At 31.1% G+C, this 23,311-nt stretch overlaps 1 protein-coding gene across 1 annotated transcript in view; it reads left to right on the top strand.

Moving 5' to 3' along the window:
* The window catches only part of CDH18 (cadherin 18), a 518,729-nt gene that overhangs the window by 352,325 nt on the left and 143,093 nt on the right, over positions 1 to 23,311 (top strand). The window contains exons 6-7 of the mRNA XM_051969876.1: positions 1,682 to 1,869; positions 12,600 to 12,853. Coding sequence (XP_051825836.1) covers positions 1,682 to 1,869; positions 12,600 to 12,853 — 442 coding nt within the window. The remainder of the gene's footprint in view (positions 1 to 1,681; positions 1,870 to 12,599; positions 12,854 to 23,311) is intronic.

The raw sequence follows: 23,311 nt of genomic DNA, 5'->3' as shown, positions 1-23,311 counted from the left end.
TGTACCTTGTAAACATGGAATTAACTTAAAATAATGCAGTTGAACTATGGTTATCTTTCCAAATGCAGCACACACTGAACAGAAATTTTTAAAACTTCATATTTCTCATCCAAATATAAACTTTGTTACACAACAATGAACTTTTCTAATCCAATAAAAACATTTTGAGAGAAAAAAAATAAAGTAGAGATACAACTAGATACAACTGATCCCAGCTTTATTCCAGGAAACCCATCTTCTGGGGTGATATTTCATCCCTAGTCCATTTCTTCTCACTATTTGTCTAGAAATCACCATCCCCCTGTCTTTTGTATCTTAATCTTCTCGATGATGTAGGCTATATCATGAGGCAGAACCTTACTTTGTTACCTGGTCCTGTGCTTTGCTATCTATGATATCCTTTTCACAAAGTCTCATTTTTCTCTAATTCTTGTTGGAAGATTGCTTAGACTTTCTGTAGGGTAGCCCATACTGTTCACCAAAATAACCTGTATTCAAAATTGGAATTTTTCATCTGATATCACCTTTCCCTCATTCCTATTCCTTCTCAAAAACTTTTGCCCTAATTAAAAACAAAAACAAAATCTCTAATTTGGGTTTTGAAACAAAGAGCTGATATTAATTATAAAAAAGTTCAGATCACTACACTTACAATGAAAACTCCTTGGTCAGTTATTGAAAGCTCATTGCTCTTTAGTTCTAGACTTGATTTTCACTGTACATTATTCCCTTTTACATACTCTACATTTAAGTCATTTGTTTATGATTCATTGGATTTATTGTTTTATCTCCAAAACTTTGCAAAGCTTGGACTTCATGCAACCACTTAATTTGGTCTTAGTTTGCCACAGTATATTAAACCTTATAAACCATGATATATTCATCTTGGTATATGTATCCTTATAACTTATGATTATGTTAATTCATTTTCTGTAAAAATCTACCCTATTATTTGACTTTATTCTGATAATATAGATAAATTTAATAGCATCATTAAAAGTGCAAATACTCCAGAAATAATATATATGTATACACACAAAAGATATTTTTGTTAAATACAAATTTATATATAATTTTATCAGTAACTATATTTATTTGTGCTAATTTGCATCTGCATTTCTTTTATTATATATCTCTTATGTAAAGATCTTGGTTCTATACCAGTTCCTTTTCATTCAATCATATTTCATGAATGATATACAAGTTGGAAAACTAAAGATAGATTAAATTTACCTTTTGACTACTTTACCCTTGTTCTAGATAGGAACAGTACATGTAAAGAGAGGGGAAAAGATAAGAAGAAATTGTTTAATATTCTCCACCATTTGTAGGAATTCTAACAAATGCTGAGGCAGATTTTACTCAAAAGACATTTTATTATTCAATTATAAAATCAATGAAAAACATAAAGCTATTTTTGCCTATATAATGAATGTACTATGATTTTTTTTTGCACCAGTGATATATATGAAAACATTCTAAACTTTGAATATAGGCTTATTCAATTTCATAATACAATTTAAGCATTATGAACTATGAAAACATTCAGACAACAAAATGTGATAATCATACCAATTATTTTGTATTATTTATAAAATATTATTAATCTACTATTATAGGTTTGTTGTTTATATGTTTCTTTTATTTTGTTTGTAATATTAATATGATTTCCTCTTCCCAGAACACTATCAATTGTATGTTCCTGAATCAGCTCAAGTTGGTTCAGCTGTAGGAAAAATCAAGGCAAATGATGCTGATACTGGAACAAATGCTGAAATGAAATATACAATCATCAATGGTGATGGCATTGGAGTGTTCTCAATATCAACTGACAAAGAGACAAGAGAAGGCATTCTTTCCTTGAAGAAGGTAAGAAAATATATATCCATTTTCAAATTGAAATCTGTTCTTAAGTATTTACATTAATGAATCAAAATATGGATATAAATATAATCTAAAATGAATAATAACCTCTCAACTATTTATTTGATTTAAATATACTTTTATCTTTATAAATGAATATCAATCTCTCTGATGCTCTCAAAATCCAATTTTAGTAATACGATGACATTATGATGCGGGAAAGATTCCTTTCTAGATTCCCACCCTCTCCTAGTTAATAATGTAAATTGCCCTTTAACTCACAAATCCTGGTCCCTTTGAATTCCAATAGAAGATCTGACCTGTTCCCAGCCCCACCCGGATATGAGCCAACTTTGGGGCTACACCCGAAAGCCCCTCGAGCTAAGTCTCCTATTATAAAAAGGCCACGCTGGGAACCCCTCTTTGCAGAGATTCCAAACATGGCTACCATGTGAGGACCCTCTGTCCACTGGACCCTCTGTCCAGTGCCCTCCTTATCTCTACCTTCGCCTATACTTTAACTTTGCTTATCTAATAATAAACCTCTTTTATCAATCTAGCTCTCTGGGCCAATAAATGCTTTTATTGGGAACTCGCGCCGCTACTAGACCCCCTTGTGCCGAATCTGTACCCCAAACCTGCCACTAGACCTTAACCCTAATTTCATTTAGGTACCCCAAAGCTAGACCTCAACAACTACACCAGGAAAATCTGATTTAGAAGTAGCTAAGAATGTATTTGATTTCTTTGTCTCAACATCATGTCCTATCTAGTAGCTGAAAACTTTTTGTGCTGAAAACTATTGCAAAATTCATTCTCTCTCAAACCTACCATCAAGAATTGTAGGTGATTAAGTGTTTGGGAGTCAAGAAGCCCTTCTGGATATACAATAAACAGAAATAATTAAAATGTCAACATGTCCCTATTGAAATGGGTTCATGCTGGCAATAGTTGGACCTTTTGATAGTAGAACAATAGAAAATTAAATAGGATGGGGGTGGTGACTTTAAGTGAATTTGAAAGCATAAGTTGCTCTCACTAATCACCTCACAAATAATATTCCAATGTTAGGAAAGTAGATAGACAAGCATGCTTCAAAACAGTTTCCAATTAGTTCAAACACTGAATCCTCTGAAATGGTCACAGTATTCAAATTTACTTTGCATATTTCCATTGGACTGGAACTAATTACCATATTTTACATATAAATATAATTTCAAATTTGCATATGTGCAACCACTTCAGGAAATTCATTATGCACACTAATCGGGACCTAGCTGAATTCATTGTTATATTCATCCCTAACCTAAAAATAATGTTATACATGAAAATAAATTTTGGGAAGGAATTTCTAGCATAAAGCTTAGTTTTAAAGTATGATGAAATAAAGAAGAGACTTATGAAGGCTAAATTAACAATTGTGGTAAATAAATCAGCTCTTCTATATTTATTGAATGGTAGTCATTTCTCATAGATATTCAAGGTGGAATTACATTCAAAAATGAATATATGACAACTTTATCTCAAACACCCTTGCTGGATCCTCAGTAGACATCATAAATAAAATGAAACTAATTATCTTTCCCTCTAACATCTGTCCCCTACCATCCTCTTTATACTGCAGAGGACAAAAGCATTTTTCCACTTTCTCAAATTGGGAACTTGGGTGCCATCTTTGACTCCTTACCATCTTTCACCCTTCTCTCTTACATGCAATCTGTTTCCAAAACTTTTTTTATTTCACCTTTGTAATATCTCTCAAATGTGCTCATTTCTCTACTCAAACATTAAAACCACTTCAGCCCATGCCCTTATCATCTCCTGCCTGTATTGTCCCAACAGCCTGATTATGGATCTATTTATACTAATCCTTGAATGGAGAGTCAGTCACCTAACTGATTTTCCTAGAGTCCAAGTCTAAACATGTCACAAACTCCCTATTGCTTCTTAGAATCAAATACAAAATGTGCTTAATATTGAAATCTACTCATAACCTTTATAATCGTTGTCTACATTACTTTTTGATACATACTCTTCCATCAAGTGACATTAGCCTTCTTGCTGTTTCATGAGCAAGACACTCTATCTCTCAGCCCCAGGTATATTTTCTGATTTGCATGCTATCTCTTGAATGCTCTCCCTCCTCATCAGCACCTCATCTGATTTTCTATCTTCAATAAGAAGCCTTTCCCAACCTAATGCATCCCCCTTTTAAATTATTTTCTATTTAAATCCTTATATAGCCTGCTATTTAATTTGTTGTTTCTCTTATCAAATTATGAACTCCTTAAAGGTAGGAATTATCTTTTGCCTCTTTGTCTCCCCAACATCTAGTACAAATCCTACCACATAGAAGGTGCTTAATATAAGATTTGTTTTGTTTTATTTTCTGACTGATGTTAAACTTTTTTGGCTTCTTTACTTCCTTTATTGTAACTCTGCTCTCTGCCACAAGAATATGTTCCTTCAACTGCTATAAATAATTATAAACGATTATTACAATAATTAACAATTATTAACAATATACTATTGGTAAAAAAAAGTTTAAATGCTCTAAGGATATCTGTGTAATGGATACATTTTCAAGAATATTGCATTTTTCAAAGAACACAAACAGAAGTATATTTTACCCACAAAATTATTAATCAAGAAAAATTTTTGTGAATGTTCTTATCCATTAGACCTCCAAAGTTTCCCTTGAAAACTTTTTTTTCTTGGCTCTTTTTTCTCTTTTTACTGTAAAAGCAATGGCTGCTACCTGGGAATTACTTCTCATCATACTACTAGTTTGCCCTTATCAATCTGCCTTATATATAATAATAAAAATTCATTGCTTAATTTAGATTTTGAAGTACTAAAGGAATTTTAAAATTTCCATAAGAATTTTTTCAAGATCTTTGTGAACAGACTATTATACATATAGAAAACTATATATTTAATTGGAAAAATAAAATACTGTTGAGAAAAAAAAAGAAAAAGAAAAGAACATTATAAACTATTATAGTAACTTACAAAATTACCTACCCAACTTGAATCTCTCCCCTCTCCAATCTTTCATTTTTATGGCTGCCAAAGCACCATTATTATTGCTCTATTAGTAGGGATAGAACTTGGCTCCTAAAATCTCAGTTTGGGACTTTTAGAACTTTTACTCCTTGATATTTACACTCTCTGCTAACATCATTGAAGATTCTAAAAGATGTAAATTCCTTAGTGCAAGCTTTCAAGTATGTTTATATTCCTGAGGCTTAACATCTCTTGCATTTTGAAAAAAAAAAATTAAAATTGCATTTCAATTACCCACACTCTCATGATTAGGTCCTTAAGGTCTAAACTGAATCAAACTAGAGTTCTGGCTTCATCCCCAGAGAGCAAACTATGAAGAATATCTAGAATATGCTCCATACAAGTAACAAAGCAAGAGATACTGTTTTTCCATATGGGTTTTCCTTTTCTCTTTCTCTCCTTGCCAATACCCAAATCAATTAATCTTCCCATCTTCCCTTTTTCTTTCAAGGGCACCACTATCCTTTTAGTCATACAACATTTTCAACATTGAAATGAGCCTTGACTCCTCAACCTCTCTCATTCCCCAAATCCAATTATTTTTAATGATTTATTGATTATCTTAATAGAACATTTCTTATATCCATCTGTTCACATGATCACCACCCTAGTTTGGGGTTTCTTCACTTCTCTTCTAGAGTGTTATGGTAGATTAGTAAATTATCTACCCAACTTTAATTTCTCTCCTCTCCAATCTTTCATTTTTATAATCACCAAGGAAATATTCATGAAACACAGTTCTGATATTTTCAGAGTCAATTCCTGAATCCAAATCTGGTTTCAGACACATACTAGCTGGGTAAATCACTTAACCCTATTTGCTTCAGTTTCCTCATCTGTAAAAAGGAGCTGGAGAAGAAAATGGCAAATCCCTCCAGTATCTTTGCCATGAAAACCCCTAATGGGGTCACTAAGAATTGGACACAGCTGAATAAGAATAAAAATTTTGTCCATGATGCAATATAGATGAAGCTGATGGACATTTACAATTCTTCTAAGCTCAGTTCCCACTTGCTTTTCTAGGTATAAATTACTCTTTTTTAGAAAATCAAATGGAATTTTTCCAATGAACAATTTTATATCTTCTTCGCATCCATCCTCAATGAGAAAAAAAGAAAAACAAAACAAAATAAAACTCTTTGTATGTGTGTCCAAATATACTCACATAAATCAAATTCCCTCCTTTGACATGCTTCCCAAATTGATATTCAAATCTGTACTCTGAGTCCAGCACATCTCTTTCCAGAAATGAATAATATGTTTCATAAAGAATGCTTTATAATATTTTTGTATATTGCATTGATAAAGTTGTCTTTCAAATTTTTTTTACAATATTATTGTTACTGTATAAATTCTTGTAAATAAAATGCTCTCATAACTTTATATTGGTTGAGAAAATTTTTTTTTACAAATATCTTTAAAGCTATTCCTTCTCTCATTTCTATTAGAACAATAGTGTATGGACAAATTCAAATACCAGAAGTTGTGCAATTTTTTTCTCAGTTATTGCTTCTCATCACAAAAAATTTTGTAAATATTTTATAAAATGTTTGAGAGACAAAGTTTCTGAATAATTAATCATTTTATTAATCATGCTAGCAATAACCAGTAAAAAGAGCCAATGGCATTCTTGAATGCTAAGGACTTGCCCTCCCTGTAGAATGAATTCATTGCTCACATGCCTTTGGAAGAATGGGACCTTCCACAGTCTGGTAACCAGATTTGATTGGTTGACAATTAATGAGAGAATTAATATTATAATGAGAGGGGGGCTTATTCGGATAAAGGTCTTAGATACATAATGCTGATCATTCAATTTTGTTCAGAGAGACTAATATATACTTATATCTATCTATCTAGGGTACTTCAGAAAGACAAGAAATTGGAGTATTCATTTTTCCCAAACCTGTCTGAATAAAACACAAAGGCCATAATTCACCTAATTCACCTAAACTAAAATTTCTTTACTTTTAGAACAAATTTGATTTTTCCACTTCAAAGTCTACCTGATATCTAAATGAGGGAGGAGAAAGCGGGAAAAGCCTTGGTCTTAATTCAATAATTGTTTATTAATATAAAAGAGAAATAATCATTTCTTTCATGCATGAATACATACATAAAATATTGTATATAAAACATACACAATATATATTCTAAAGTATGGCATATAAAATGTGTATGGATATGCATGTGCACGTGCATGTTTATGTGTGAGTGCGTCCTTTTACTTTTTCAGTGTTTTTCTTTGGGTTATAGATATAGTAATAGTATTTGTAAGTTAAAGGATATGAGTGGTTTAATAATTTTGGAGGAGTGGGGGATAGTTCCAAATTGCTTTTTAAAATGGCTAGTCCAATTCACACCTCCAGAGACAACATATTGATATGCTTATTTTCAAATAGCCTCCACATAATTTACATGTTTCCTTTTCTTTTTTCTTTTTTTGGCAACTCTTTTAATCTTAAAGGTATGAGATAGGACCTCAGAATTGTTTTAATTTGTCTCTTTCTAGTTAGAGATTTAAAGCAATTGTTCTCCATAAACTTTTGAAAGCTTGATTTTTTTCCTTTTGGAAAAAAGCTCATATCCTTTTACCATTTATCAATTTGGGAACACATTATTCCTCTTCACTTATTTTATGCTAAAATCGAACTTATTATTGCCTGCACATGACTTTTCATCTCTTACCTCTTTAAGAAAAGACAATGTCTATTCCCCTTACCTAGGTTTCACTTTCCCCTCTCCTCTTCCTTTTCAGAACTCTCTTTGGTAATGCCAAGATTCATCATAAGAACCACCTTCTAATTTCTTGATCCCTTCTTAGCCACTATTAAATTACCCTTCAAAAATACCTGCATCTGTTTTGTAGATACCTATATATGTACATATTATTCTCCTTTCTTAGTCAGGAAACTTCTTGAAATCATGGGTTGTATCCCTTTTATTCTTGCATACTCAGTACCAAATATAATGGATAGCTCTTATTTGACATTGAAAATATTTTCTAATTGATACTTCAATTTAGGAATAAGTGTAGCACAAAATTTAAGTGTGAATTTGAATTTCACAACATTTTTAGGCACTGCATTTTATAGGTTTTTGTTTTTTTGCTGCTTTGAAAAATCACGTAGAAAACAATTTTTCTAGAAGTTGAGCTGAGAATACAGTAAATTTTAAGAAAGAGTGTGAGATGAAGGAGAAAGAAAGGTATTGATGGTTTTTTCTCCTCCATGATTCCAGAAGTATCCTAGTAATTTGTGTTTTTTAAACATGATGCTTGCTAGTTTTAACAGTGATGAGAACATAAGTAATGATGATATTCTTAATAGCTTCCATGGTAATGTTATGATTAAAAATGCTTGTTTCTGGATGACCTGCAATTAAGCACCTCACTTTTCACATGGAATCTCTTAACCTACACATTTTGGATTTCCCCTGAGATATAATGATAATTTTCATGGATTTATGTTTTCCTTTAAAGCTTCCCTGTGATGTTTTATTAAGGCTTGCTTGTGACTATAAATCCTATACATAGTTACAACATTTTCACTGATGTAAATTAACATGACTTTAAATGTATACTGTACTTCAGAGAATTTTAACCTTCATGTGATACTGATTAGGGGACAAGAAGAGAATGAGATAGTCTTTTAAAATCCTGTTCAGTATTTAATCTCTGTTGCAGCTCCCTTTGCCCAGCAAGGTGGAACAGCTTATCTCCCTGAAAATCAGAATCATTGCTGTTCTATAAATCAGCTAGCAAGAATTTCTCTAAATACCTGTTCCTATCATTCCCTCATCAGAAAATTGTCAAATCTGAACTCACTGATTCCCAGCATGGAATATTCCAAGTGTACTTTGATAATACAAATTTTTGTTGGCAGTATATGACTATTCAATAATAAATATATAAGATAAACATACATAGACATGATCCTTCCTTAATCAGAAACATAAGTCAAATGAATTCAACAAGGTTTTTTTCCATGCATTTACAATGTATCAAACCTTGTGCTAAGTAATGGGACTACAAGGAAAAGTAGAAATACTCCTCCAAGAAGTTCACATGCAAATAAATGAGGGAGACAAAATAGAAAATATAATAAGCAAATAAATATAACATAACTAAGTATTATATTGTTCCTGTTGCAAACTCCAGAAAAGAGCTCTTTAAGAGAGAATTTGGTGTGCAAGAAAAAGATTATGGAAATAACTGGAGTGAACTTACCATCATCTCTAAATATCCTCCCAATACTTGTTGGTTTTTTGTGTTTGTTTTCAAGGAGCTAAGGAAGATTCCCATACTTTCCTTTAAACTATGAGCTAGTTCTCAATAATAAGATTAATAATAATAAAGCAATAATAAAAAATTACATTCATATAGTACATTAATTTTTACAAGTCATTTTCCCATAGCTCCATGAAATGTCATATAAATATTATTATTTACATTTTATGAATGAGGAAACTGAGTATCAGAGATTTAAATGACTTGCCTAAAATCACACAATTAATAAGCATTGTCTCCAGAACTCCAGTACTCCTAACTCTAGGTCTACAACTTTAACTACAAAACCACATCAAGATTGAGCCCAATTTTTTTCTTTAGAAAAATCTATCTCTCACTCTATTATTAATAACCCTTTGTCAGATAATATCTACCAAGAAAGGCATGTTCTTACTGCTCATCAATTTGCAGAGGCATGAACCTGGGATGAGAGATCATTTTTGGCTATCTTAAATATTTAATTAACCATTTTGAAGAAACACATACCTTCAATACAGCAAAGCATGCCAATTTGAAACTAATGATCTTATGAAACATTTTACTGAGTTAAGCCATTAAGACATAATTATCCACTTCTATGGGCAACTGTTTTTTTCCTTCCAAAAGTATATTTTGCTATTATGGGAATTAAATATTTATTGAAATACATTTTGGGGGAATATTATTAAGATTTTTTTTTCTGAATGCAAAAATAGGAAGGCTAATTGTGAGCTTTATATATATATATATATATATATATATATATGCTTCAGTAAACTGATAACTTGAAAAAAATAGATGTGCAACTCAAAACATCTTATTCTTACCTGTAAATCAACTAATTTTCAAAACATCTATTATATGCCTGACAGTTTGTTAGAATAAAAAAAAAGAAAAATTTCTGACTTCAAAGAAATAAGAAAGTTTGTATGAGAAGGTGGCGTTAGAGTTTAAGGAAATGATGAATTTTAAGAGGTAGAAGTGAAAAGGGAGCTCCTTCCAGGCACTGGAATATAGTCAGAGATATGTTTCTGAAATGGGAGATGGAAGGTCATAGATATAACAATTATTTTTAAATGTCCACTTCAAAATTCAGCACATACAAAATCTCAATCTTCTGTGTACATGGGTTTCATAATAGTTTTAAGACTTCAAAGAACTCAAATTATTTTAGTCAAGGGGAATATAGTACACAGTGAAACAAGGAATGAATGAAATTTAATTGGAGAGCCCATTGTGAAGAGGAATGGCAAGCTAATCATCATATTCAATTTTCTGTGATGAACAAGAAAATATTTCTTAAATAGACAAGGATTGCAATACAAAGGTCAATCTTTACAGTTATAATGCACATATGCAAAACGAATAAATTCCACTTTCCTAACTAAAGTACATTCTTTGTTTAATTTTCAAACATGGTTCTGCTATAAAATTTCACTAGTTTCAAAGGGCCAAAGACACATAGTTTGAGCAAACAAAACAAAACAATAGCCACAATGTTAGAAAGTCTTTGGGACCAAATTGAAATAAAGAAAGAGGATTTTTTTTTATTTCATATAATATTTTAATATCTAGTTCTATATAGAGATTAAGAAGAGTGCAGCATAATCATTGGAATATAAGAAATGATTTATGAGAAACAATTAAAAACTCCATATATCTATAGCTGGCTGAGTAATGACTGATGGAAAAGATAATAACATCTTCAGATATTTGAAAGGTATAAATATTTAGGAGAGAAATTTTATTTTTAAGTTAAAAAAGAGCAATGGGCATATAAAATTAATTATTAAGAGTGATAGTCAAAAATTAAGAAACAGACAATGCAAGTAAAATAGAAATTGATTCTGTGAGTCAGCTGCATTAGACAACTGAATGGTATCCAAAGAAAAAATTAGGAAGCTTCATTGCTTGGAAAAATTAAAATTATATTCAAAGAAAAAGTTCTAGTAGAGTGAGATGAGTTAAAGCCTATGAGTCTATGGAGCCAAATGAATTAAGAAGAAACTACTAAACTAAAATAAAACTAATGAAAGCTTCCATTCAATTACATAGCATATCATATCTGCATTTTTCATTATCCAACAGAGGGAGGACATGTGAATATTGTGATATTCAAGATAATTCTAATTACTTAGGTATTAATAGTGGAGATTTATAGTATACTATAAAGTTTGCCATATTGGAGATTTATAGCATACTATAAAGTTTGCCATATTTCCCAAATATTATTTTATTTAATTTTATCCTACCTACAAAATTGTGATATAAGTGTTTTTTCTTCACTTTCATCATTCCTCAAATGTGATAAGCACTGTGATAGATAAATGACTCTAAAGAGTCACAAAACTAATAAATATTTGAAATCAGATTTGTACTCAATTTTTCTGACTCCAGGTTAATCACTATTCATTGAGCTATCTAGCTGCCTAATATTAACATTAACTTTTTTCATCAAAATTTCATCATAATATCACAAATTATTTCAAAAATAACATAGAATTTTAAAATATTTGTGCTTTTTAAAAGCACACTATAAATATATATATAATACAAAAATGTATAAAAAGTTAATTTTGCTCAAATTATTATTAGTGCTAAATGTACAAATTGGCTTTTATTTTCTATTAATATCTAAAAAGACTAAGCAAATGATGAAAAAAAAGGGAAAAAAATCAAGCTATAAGACAAATGTCTTTCTGATCCATTATGTAAAGTATCTTTTTTTATTTATTTGTTTCTTTATATATTTTAATGAAATATAAATTTTAATGTCATTTAATTCCCTGGATGAACAAGAGTAAATAGACACCAAATTCAAAGTGCCTTTTTGCATCTCTACTTTTCCCAGTATTCTAAAAATTTAGAAAACTCTAGCTGACAAAATTCATGATTTCAATAGAAAATGGTGTCTCTATTAGGAGTTTCCTATTGCAGTATGACTGGTGATAGGAGCAGATAAGAGAAATATGGTAGTTCATCTGTTTCATTCCCTTGCTTCATTTTCACCCCCATAATAAAAAGAAAACACTTCAGCTGAGTAGTACTGACAATCTCTCACCACTACCTGCTGCATCAGTAAGCTAATGATTTTTGTATCTTAATTGTAAAAATTCCATATTTGATTTGTGTCACATTTTTCAAACATTATTATGGAAAAAGCTTTAAAACTCTTCTGAAGTCTAAAGCTGCAAATTATTTGTTATCTTTATGCTATTTTTTCCTGCAACTTAGCTACAATATTCCTTGTAGTTTTAATTTTGGGATTCCTTTAAGGAAGTAGTGGATTCTTTCAATGCCTGTTCTTCTCTCTGGTTTATGCTTTATAATAGAAAGAAAATGCCTGTTTGGAAAGTTAATTTAAGTCACTAGGGAAAGCTGAAATTTTATTTTGTTTTCACAGCCACTGAACTATGAGAAGAAGAAGTCATACACTCTCAACATAGAAGGAGCAAATACACATCTTGATTTCCGCTTTTCTCACCTGGGCCCATTTAAAGATGTTACTATGCTGAAAATCATTGTGGGAGATGTTGATGAACCACCACTCTTTTCGATGCCTTCTTATGTTATGGATGTCCATGAAAATGAGAAGATTGGAACAGTGGTTGGCACAGTAGCTGCTCAAGATCCAGACAGTGCCAGTAGTTTAGTAAGGTACAGTCAAAGGCAATGGATTTTAATTATTTAAATGTAGATTAGACACCTACAAAATGGTGGCTTCCTCTACTTTATTTTCATTAAATATGAATGCTGTAATAGCATTTAAGTACACTTACTTTGTGATTTATATAGGAAGGTATTCCCAAAAATAAATAAATAAATAAATAAATAAATATGCCTGTGATGTTGGGTTTGAAGAAGAATATATACAAACATACATACATACATATGTATATGTATGTATGTATGTATGTATATATATACATATATGTGTGCGCAGATGTGTCTATGTATATGTGCATATATATATGGATTGAGGAGAATAATTAAATAATTTGGCCTTTACTTAAAGGGCTGATAAGAAAGGACAGGGGAAAATCATCATGCAGGTACATTTTGATTGTGAAATGTAACCAAAACTTCAATCTGATAAGAGGAGAAAGAGAGAAGTACAACAAAGGACCCCTAGGCCTTTTCACTTAGACATGATAAGTAAATTATAGATTTTTAAACCTAAGTAATATTCCCATAGCCAGCACACATTTGTTGTTTCCAATAGATAATCCTGAAGAACCCCTCTGATGAATTATTATGTACAAAAAAAGTCAAATTATGATACTTTTCTGAAATGCCCTTGTCCAACCTACAAATTTTATTCCTGGAACCATATATTATTAAGAAATGAATATAAGTATAATTATCCCAGCTATGTTTCCAAAATCACACTATCAAACTATCATTAAAAATAATAGCCTCTGAAAAATGAATTTGATAGACTAGGAGCAACTCTTTTTTTTTTTAGAAAAGGAAGTTGTTAGGCTTTTGTTTGTTGTATTTGTTTGTTTCTAAGAGATCAAAGATCTTATAAAATGTTATACATTTGTTAGAAATTTTCCCTTCTAAGGAAAAGAAATCATTGTTGTTTCTGAAGTTACATTATTATTTTAATAACTGATAAATAGATTTTTTTCAATCAATAAATTTATAAATTTTAGTGAATACTTTTGTGTTCAGCACTTTGGAGAATACAGAATTGAAAAAGGAGTTCTATAAGGTTACAGAAATATATCATATACAAAACATATATAAAACAATATACAATATAAAACAGTATGATGCAATGGAGACAGCTAGTCAGCACAGTGGATAGAGTGTCAGACTTAGAAAGAGGAAGACACATCTTCCAGAGTTAAAATATAGCCTTAGTCACTTTTTATTTGTGTGACTCTGGACAAGTCATTTAACCCTGTTTGTTTCAGTTTTCTATTCTGTTTAATGAGCTAGAATTAGAAATGACAAAGCACTCCAATACCTCTATGAAGAAAACTCCAAATGGAGTCACAGAAAATCAAACATGACTAAAACAACTGAACAACAACAACAATAATACAATTATTACCTAGATTTCATAATGCAGACTATCAGGGTTGCAAGATTTCAAAAATTATTCAAAGACAAAATAGTCATTGTTAGAGTTCAAAAGTTGGAGTTTGTTCTTCTCAAAGCACAGCCGGTTTAGAGGCTTGGAGCCCTTCGGATGTCTCCAAATCCAAAAGTTCTGTCCTTCAGCCTCTGCCTCTGCTTTCTTCTGCCTCCAACCAAGACAGAGATAGAAGGTCTCTCTTATCTCCTTCTGGGGAGCTCAGCCACCAACTTGCCGCGGAGAGAGGGCTTCTGGCGTAGCTCCACTGAAATCCGTCAAAGTGTTCTCTGCACCAGAGTCGTTCCTCTCGAGTCCAGCGCGATCAGCCAGCCAAGAGGAAAAAATGTATTCTGCCATAGATCCCTCATTGCTGGCCTTTTATCTGCCTCTTCTGAGAGAATGGGATTGGTTTTCTCCCATAGTGCTCTCTGGCCCAATGAGCTTTTAAGGGAGGTGTGAACTCCCTGAAAGTAGAAAGTCTACTTTGTGAAGCTAGCATACTTGTGGACTCCAATGAGTAAAGGTGGGAACACAAGCCTTGTCTTGATTAGTTCTACTTAGTACCTTGTTTCAGGTTCTGGCCAAAACATCTTCTTGTAAGATTAGATCAACTCTAATTAGTTAGCAGTTAGTAAGGATTCCAACAAGTCATAAAAGCGTTCTTGGAGATCATGTGATCTAAGCTCTAAAGGATAAATAGGATTTTGATGCACAGAAAAAATGAGGAGATGCTATTCCGGATGTGGAATCATGAACAGAGAAGCAAAAAAATAAATTAATATGGTATATAAAGAAACCCAGTTACTGGCTATAAACTGAGTAGTAACTTGAGTAGAACAAGATAGGGTCAAATTGCTGAGTGCTGGGAAATCAAGGACTTATTCAGGTAGGAAATAGGGAGCCACTGAAGGGTTCTATGTAGATCAAGCACATAGTAAGAATAATTTTCAAGAAAGATTGATTTGGCAGCAATATGCAGAATGGATAAAAGTTAGGGAGAAATATAAGACAGAGAAGTCAATAAGGAAGCCATTATAGTTTTCCAAGTATAAGTATGTAGGGTCAAGGTTTAAAGGAAATAGAAAATAATGAAGGGAATTGAAATGCATTTTAAAAGAAAAATCAATAGGCCTTGGAAACTAATTATATATGAATTATACCTGTTAAGAACAATAGAATTTTACAACTAAGCAAATTGAGAAAGGACAAGAGATCTAGTCAAGTCCCTTTCTCTCAAGTGCCAGAACTCAGCTAAAGCCCATATACCCTGACTGAGAAAATTGCTTTTCTTGTCACAAGCAATGATGAAGAATAGAAATGAGGTAAAGCTGTCTAAGAAATACATCTGTCACAGTTGGACAGTTTGTCTTCCAAAGAGTTGCCATAGTAAACCTTGTTCAAAAAAATGTAGTTGACTAAAATTCTATATCAATTAAAGTTAAGATCCCAAATCAAATAAATCAAAATCCTTTATAATGTCATTTTTATTGTAAAACAAAATTCTTCCTCAATGAATGAATTGAATGAATCTAATACTATGGTCTACAAAAATAAGTGGGAGACCAAAAAACTTAAAGGTAAAAAGGAATAAAAATATCAAACCAATTCAAAAAAATGTTATTTTATATCTATATAAAAGTATCTTTATGTATTTCTTAAAAATTATGTATTGGTATTCTTTGTATTTAGGAATAAAGCCATAATTTTCAGAAAAGGTTAGAGATAGAAGTCAGTCTTAAGAGGAAACTTATCTCACTTAATTGGACCAACTCAAAATAATTTAATGAAACATTTTTTCCTCTGAAAACTCTTTCAATTATTTCATCAAATTTTGTTGCTACTGTTCATTACTGGGCAGACACAGGCATTATCAGAATTCAAGCAACTCTAGCCAAAATAGAGCAGTTTTTAAGAGTTGGCTCCTACACCATGTCAGGTCGACTATCTTTGTTTATAAAGTGAAAATATTGTCCCATCTGATCTCTAAAATCATTTATAGTTCTAAGTCTATGCTCTTATTGTATACTATGAATTCTTTTCTATCTCAGTCTGTAGCACAGTAGAACTCTGGAATTATCTCATAGAACTGCTTCTCCTACAAGATCTCAAATGTTCAAAATCTGCTCTGGAACTCAGTATTTCTCTCCACGTCTCTCAATTTTATTCATTATACTTGGCTTTTTGATCTTATAATAAGTTTGCATCTATTAATCTTTTCCTATTATGCTTCTAAACATAATTTCTATCCCACCATCTAATTTAATTGATATTTACAATAGCTAGTCTCTTATCAGTCTTTCCTTGTAAATTTTGAAACATGAGAAATACTTTTTATCTGATTTCTATATTCATATGCTACCTAATATTGTTAGAAAAATCTGACACTGTATTTACTGGTTATATTTAAAAGTTACTTCTGCACAATAAATTATTTTATTCACTTTTGCTATAATGATCATTCAATAATTTCCCAAACATCTTGTTCTGCTAATCTTATCTCTGCCTATGTTTTTTATTGACAGAAAAAAATATTCAACTGCCATTTCACTATGAAGATGGCAACTAACCCAAATTTAACTGTAAAACTTTCCACCTCTTTATCTCAGAATTTCTTTATATTTTTACTTACCCTATTTTTAATTCCTCCCATTAATGAGTACTTGACCCATGATTTTTCTTTTGAAATTATTTATTCTTATATTCTTTAATTTTTATAGTGTTCCAAATTACCTCCCTCTGTCCCAAGCCCTCTATCATCATTGAAAAGACAAACAATATTACAGGAATTATACATGTATAATCATGCCAAAAATATTTCCATTTTAGCTATATATAAAAAGGCTAGAAAAATAAAGAGAGAAAATTATACCTCAATTGGTACTCAGAGTCCATCAGTTCTCTCTCTGGAGATAGATAGCATTTTTCATCATGAGTCCTTTGAAATTGTCTTAGATGATCATATATATTGATCAGAGTAGTTAAATCCTTTACAATTGATCATTAGTATGACATCGTTGTAACTGTGCAGATCTCCCAGTTCTTCTCAGTTAATATTTCATTAGGTTTTATAAGTCTTACTATGTTTATTTTTGTCCTCCTCAAAAAAAATTCTTATATCATTTTTAGAGCATTATAGTACTGCATCACAATCATAGATCCTATGCTGTTCAGCCTATGCCCAATTGATTGTAAAACAATCAAATAAAAGCCCCTCTATTTTCAATTCTTTCCCATAACAAAGAACTAAGTGCTTTTGCTTTATCTGAGTACATGATTACTATCTCTGCCAATTTTATATTTTTCTTCAGTCCTTTAATTCTATGCATGTATTTGTATTTCAAGTGTGTCTCTTGTAAACATATTACTTGATTCTGATCTGTAATCATTCTGCTCTCTGCTTCCATTTTGTGGATAAGCTCATTCCATTCATATTAACAGTGATGACTACTAAATGTGTATCTCACTAAATCCCAATATTATCTGTTTCTTCCTGTCTCTCTTTCATTCTGTCACTGCTCAAAAGTCTATTTTGCTTGTAATCAATGACTTCTTTAATCCATTATTTGTGTCCAAATATTTGGAATACTTGTGTTTAACCTGTAGTAAACTAGCCTTTCAATCTATTAATGGTATGATCAGCAAGAGTAAGACACATTGACATAATGATGTCATTTTGGTCCTCTTCAAGTATAAAGTACAATCATTTTACTCTCTAAATCTAAAATATAATAGTAGTGTTCCTTTATAATTTTTTTCAAAATATGTCCAGTATCATTATTTGTTCATAGTGTTCATAGTTTTTGGGTTGTCTATTAATTTTTAATTTTTTTCATATCGTTGTTTTTATTGAGATATTTTACATTTTATTCAATATTATTTTTATTTTTTGTCTATGTTTTATTGTTTCTTGATATGTCTTAGAATCATTACTTTTCTCTTCCCCAATTCTAATTTTTAAGTTATTTTCTTCAGTGATATATATATACATACATACATACATATATATATATGCATATATATATATGTATATATATATATATATATATATATTTGCATTTGGCCAAATCTGTTTTTTTTTTCTTTTTTGTACATTCCTCTTTTTAAATTTTATTTAATTATTTTAATTTTTTTTAAGTAAGTTCTTTTCTTTGGTAAAAATTCTGAACCTCCTTTACCATTCGGTCAATTCTATATATTTTTTTTTTTTGAGGTGTTAATTTCTTCAATATTTTTTTCTGCCTCTTTTACCAAGGTCTTAAATTTTTTCTTGCATCACTCTCATTTTTTTCCTTACTCATATATCACTTTTTTAACTCTTCTAGGGATTTTTATTGAGCTTAGGTCTAATTATGTTTCTTTTAGATTTTGTCAGTTTTCACATTTTTGTTTTCAATTTATGTCTTTGTTTCCTCTGGTATCCTAATAGTTTTTTTTTTTTTCATGGTCAAATGTGTTTTTATTATTTGCTTATTTTTCTAGTCTATTTATTGATTTAAATTTATGTTAAAGTTGAAGTTTGTTTCCCCTAAGGTTTGGGGGCATTTTCATGTTACTGTTTTTAGAAGTAGTTCTGAGGCTCTTTGAATTTTCAGTCTTTCCAAGGTAGTATGATCCTGGCAGAAGTTTGGTTAATACTACCATGTCTACTACTACTACTATCATTCTGGTGTTAACACAGGTCTCCTGCATCTACATAGATTGGGCTTTAGTATTTTGACCAGAGCCCTTGTTCCTTTGTGACAATCCCACACAAGAACTACAATTCAGAATTACATATAAATAATAGAGTTGTCAATCGGTTCCAGCTATACCCAGCATCATTAATGGATCCTCTGAGCAATTAGGTAACTCCTTATTATCTCTGGGCTCCAAAGATGTTGCTGCTTCTGCCCTGAGAATATGCATGGGCTCCAGACAGATTTCTAACCTAGGTCCACAGATCTATGGTGACCTTTTAAGTTTCCTTAGGCTAGAAAAATATCCTGTCATCTACTTTTTGTTGGCTCTGATGGTCTAAAATTTTATTTATTTTTATAGTTGCTTGGAGAGCAATGTTCACAGAGTTCAGTGGGTAGCTATCCAAAATCCATCATTTTAGCTCTGCCTAACCCAGTACTGAGTGAAGCCATTCACCTCTACCTTTGATTCCATGTCTCCTACTTTCTCTACTATCTTATTTATATATTATTTTATTTCCTGACATATCTGGCATTGGATGTAGTAATGTCTACATCAGGGCTTCTTTAACATTTTTCTCTTACAACCCCTTTTCACCTGAATTTTTTTATGTGACCCCCAGATTTATAGGAATATGAACTAGATATTCAAATCAATTGATTTTTTAACAGCTCATAAGCTTGTGATCACACATTCAGTTACATAATCCTGTTTGGGGTTGTGGTCCACAGTTTAAGAAGTTTTGATCTAAATCATAAGAAATCACTAACACATACACACACACACACACACACACACACACACACACACACACACACACGCGCGCGCCTCTGCTTATCTCTCTTTTTGAATCCTCATCACTCCTAGCCAGGAAGTAAAAAACAACTTAAAATAGCTTAGAGAGCAACATTATGGACAGAGGTTATACTTTCAGTTAGATTGAAGATTTTCTGCCTGCAACCTGATTCCAACTTATCTTTCCAGTCTTCTAACTAAGCACTTCTCTATATTTATGCTATACTCTTGCCAAAATGAGCTATTTATTTTTTTTGCTGAATAGTCCTTATCTTTTAGGCTTTCAAGTTTCCTTGCTTATCGTATTTTTTCTGCTTGGAATATGCCTCACCCTTCTTTCCCCATATGTACCTGCTAAAATTACTCAAGATCTTGCTTAATGTCACCTCTTTCATGAAACTTTCCATCATATCCCAAATTGGCCATCATCTTTTTCTTTTCTTAACTTCCAAGAATTTATTTTGCTTTATGATGTATAACATGTTTTATTATAATTACTTTAGATATATCCATTTCCCCTATTAGGATTTAAGTTAACTGTGATACTGTATATCACCCTCATATCTATGATTTCAAACTTTTGGCTTACTTATTTGGCTTAATAATTGCTAATTAGAATGTTTCAGAATGAATTTCATCTCCCTCCATTTGCCTCCTAATGAGTTTCTACCTGCCTCCATCCCCTTAACACTATTTCAACTATCATGCTGTTTCCTAGCTGTCCATTGCTATGGTTAAACAGGTTTTCCCTCTTATGGTACCTCTCACCTTTTGTCTTTTTTTCATCAAAACCTATCTGTTCGTGCCTAACTCTTTTAGAGCTTTACTAATTCCCTAACTCATTTAACATTGAAAATATATACAGCAAAACTATTAATGACTAATAACAGAGTTGCTAAATAAATTCTAAACATAAGATCAAATAATTTAACTCAAAGGAACTTATTTCTATTAATGGATATTCCAGGCACTGTCACTAGCAGGTGGGTTAGATAAATGGTACAGAATATTGCCCTTCAAATTATACTTAATGCTATAAATTATTATCTAATACTATATATAACACTACAGTGTTAAATCCAAAGATAAAGAAAAAAAGGTTATGACAATGGGTCATCGGTGGACATTTATTTCTAAAACAATTTAATCTTAGTATTATTTTTTAAATGAAGGAACATTCTATCAGGTTGATCTTAGCTACTACCCCATGAAACCATTATTTATCTCAAAAATAATTGATATTATAAAATAGAGTAAATGTGCATTGTTTTTCTTTAGTTCCTAAAACACACACACACACACACACACACACACACACACACACCCCAAAAAACAAAAAGCAAACACAGACTATACAATTATGCTGAATTCTATAGGGAATTCTTATTCAAATAGAATGAGTCTATAGGTATCTTTTCATTATAATTATATACAATATTTATTCTTACTTCTAATATCAATATGTCTTTCCTGCAGAAGAGCCCTGGATATCTATCTATCTATCTATCTATCTATCTATCTATCTATCTATCTATCTATCTATCTATTTATCTATCTACCTATCTATAAAACAAAAACAAACCCAGAATTTAAAAAAAAAAAAAAAAAAAAAAAAAAAAAAAAAGCAAGTTTTACACTCCTGTTTTTCTAGGGGGAAAGTGTTTGTAACTAATTAAGGAAGATTTTGTTGAAAAGATATAGCTTTCAATGCACCCTGAAATGTAATTAAGTCTAGATTTGTAGAATTGGTAGAGTTTTAAATCTTTGAAGCATTTGTAGAAAATTCCCTGACTCCAGAATTTTGTAAATCAGTTCTGGGAACTATTAACTGGAATGTTCAGCCTGCAAAAAGGATACTCAAGCAAAGATTTTTTTTTTTTTTTAACCAGTTCAAATAGCAAATCTGAATATGATTGATATGGCACTGAAAAAGTAGATCAATTTAGTCAGAATTGTCATTTTTATTACATTAACTCAACCTAGATGTGAACAATTAATATTTTTCCTATTGTTTAAATCTGACTTTATTTGTGTGACAAGTGTTTTATCATTTTGTTCATGTAGTTCTTAGGTTTGTCTTGGCACATAGACTTCCAAGAATTTTATTTTGTCTACATTAATTTTAAATGGAATTTCTCTTTCTGTCTCTTGCTGATAAGTTTTGTCAGAAAATATAGAAATACTGATGATTTGTGTGAGTTTATTTAATATCCTACAACATCCTAAAATTGTGAATTGTTTCCAGTAGGTTTTTAAATGATTTTCTAGGATACTCTATCTGCAAAAAGTGGTAGTTTTATTTTCTCATTGCCTATTCTAATTACTTTAATTTATTTTTCTTTTATTATTTTTTTGGGTGGAATACATCCAGTCTTTCTCTATGACAAATAATGTTTACTGTTGGTTTTCAATAGATACTACTTATTATTTTAAGGAAGGCTCCACTAAAGAAAACTCTAGTGTTTTTAATAGGAATGGATGCTAATTTTGTCAAAAGCTTTTTGTGCATCTATTAAGATTATCATAAAATTTCTGTTAATTTTGTTATAGATAAGGTCAATTTTGGTAATCTTTTTCTTAATATTGAACCAGTCCTTCATTCTTGGTACAAATCCCATTTAGTCATAATGTATTATCTTGTGGTAATCTCTTTGATAATATTTTATCTAAAAATTTTACATCAATATTCATTGGGGAGATTGATCTATAATTTTTTTCTCTGTTTTGGCTGTTCCTGGTTTAGGTATCAGTACAATATTTATGTCACAGAAGGACTTTGGCAGCGCTCCTTCTTTATCTATTTTCCCAAATACTTTACATATTTACATACATACATAATTACATACATGTAATTAATTGTCCTTTAAATTTTTCATATAATTCACTTGTGAATTCATCGGGCCCATGAGATATTTTCTTAGTGAGTTCATTAATTATTTGTTCAATTTTAATTTTACTTTCTCTGAGATCAGAATTTCTACCTCTACTTTTTTACCCTCTATTTTACCTTATATCATTCATTTTCCCCTTCTTTTACCTTTTCCCCTGGTGTTTATGCTCTAACTTCTACCCTATCCCTCCGTTTTCTTTTTCTCCTCATACTTTATAGGATTTGACAAATTTCCATACTCAATTGAATGATTTAATTATTCCCTTTTAGAGTCAAATAATGCTTATCCCCCTCCTTTCTTTTCCTTGATTGTAATTGGTCTTTTGGGCCTCTTCATGTGAAGTAATTGTCCTATTATACCTACTTTTTTATATATTTTATATTATTATATATTATGTCTTATTTTATATTATATTTCCCATTTTTCCAGTACAGACCTTTTTTCACCTCTTTTTTTTTTTTGTTTTTCTTTTTTCACCTCTTAATGTTTTTTCTTTCACTTCATCACATCACAGTCAATTCCCAACCACACCCTCAATCCATTTGAATCACCCCTCTGCCTGCCCCAGGGACAGATACAGTTCTCAAGAGTTACATATATCATTTCCCCCTCTAGGGATGTAAACAGTTCAACCCTTAAATACTATTTATTTTCCCCATTTTGCCT

Source organism: Antechinus flavipes, chromosome 1, assembly GCF_016432865.1.
Source record: "Antechinus flavipes isolate AdamAnt ecotype Samford, QLD, Australia chromosome 1, AdamAnt_v2, whole genome shotgun sequence".
In the NCBI taxonomy this organism is placed as follows: Eukaryota; Metazoa; Chordata; class Mammalia; order Dasyuromorphia; family Dasyuridae; genus Antechinus; species Antechinus flavipes.
Note: the sequence above shows the minus strand (reverse complement) of the source record. Positions and strands in the feature narration are given on the sequence as shown.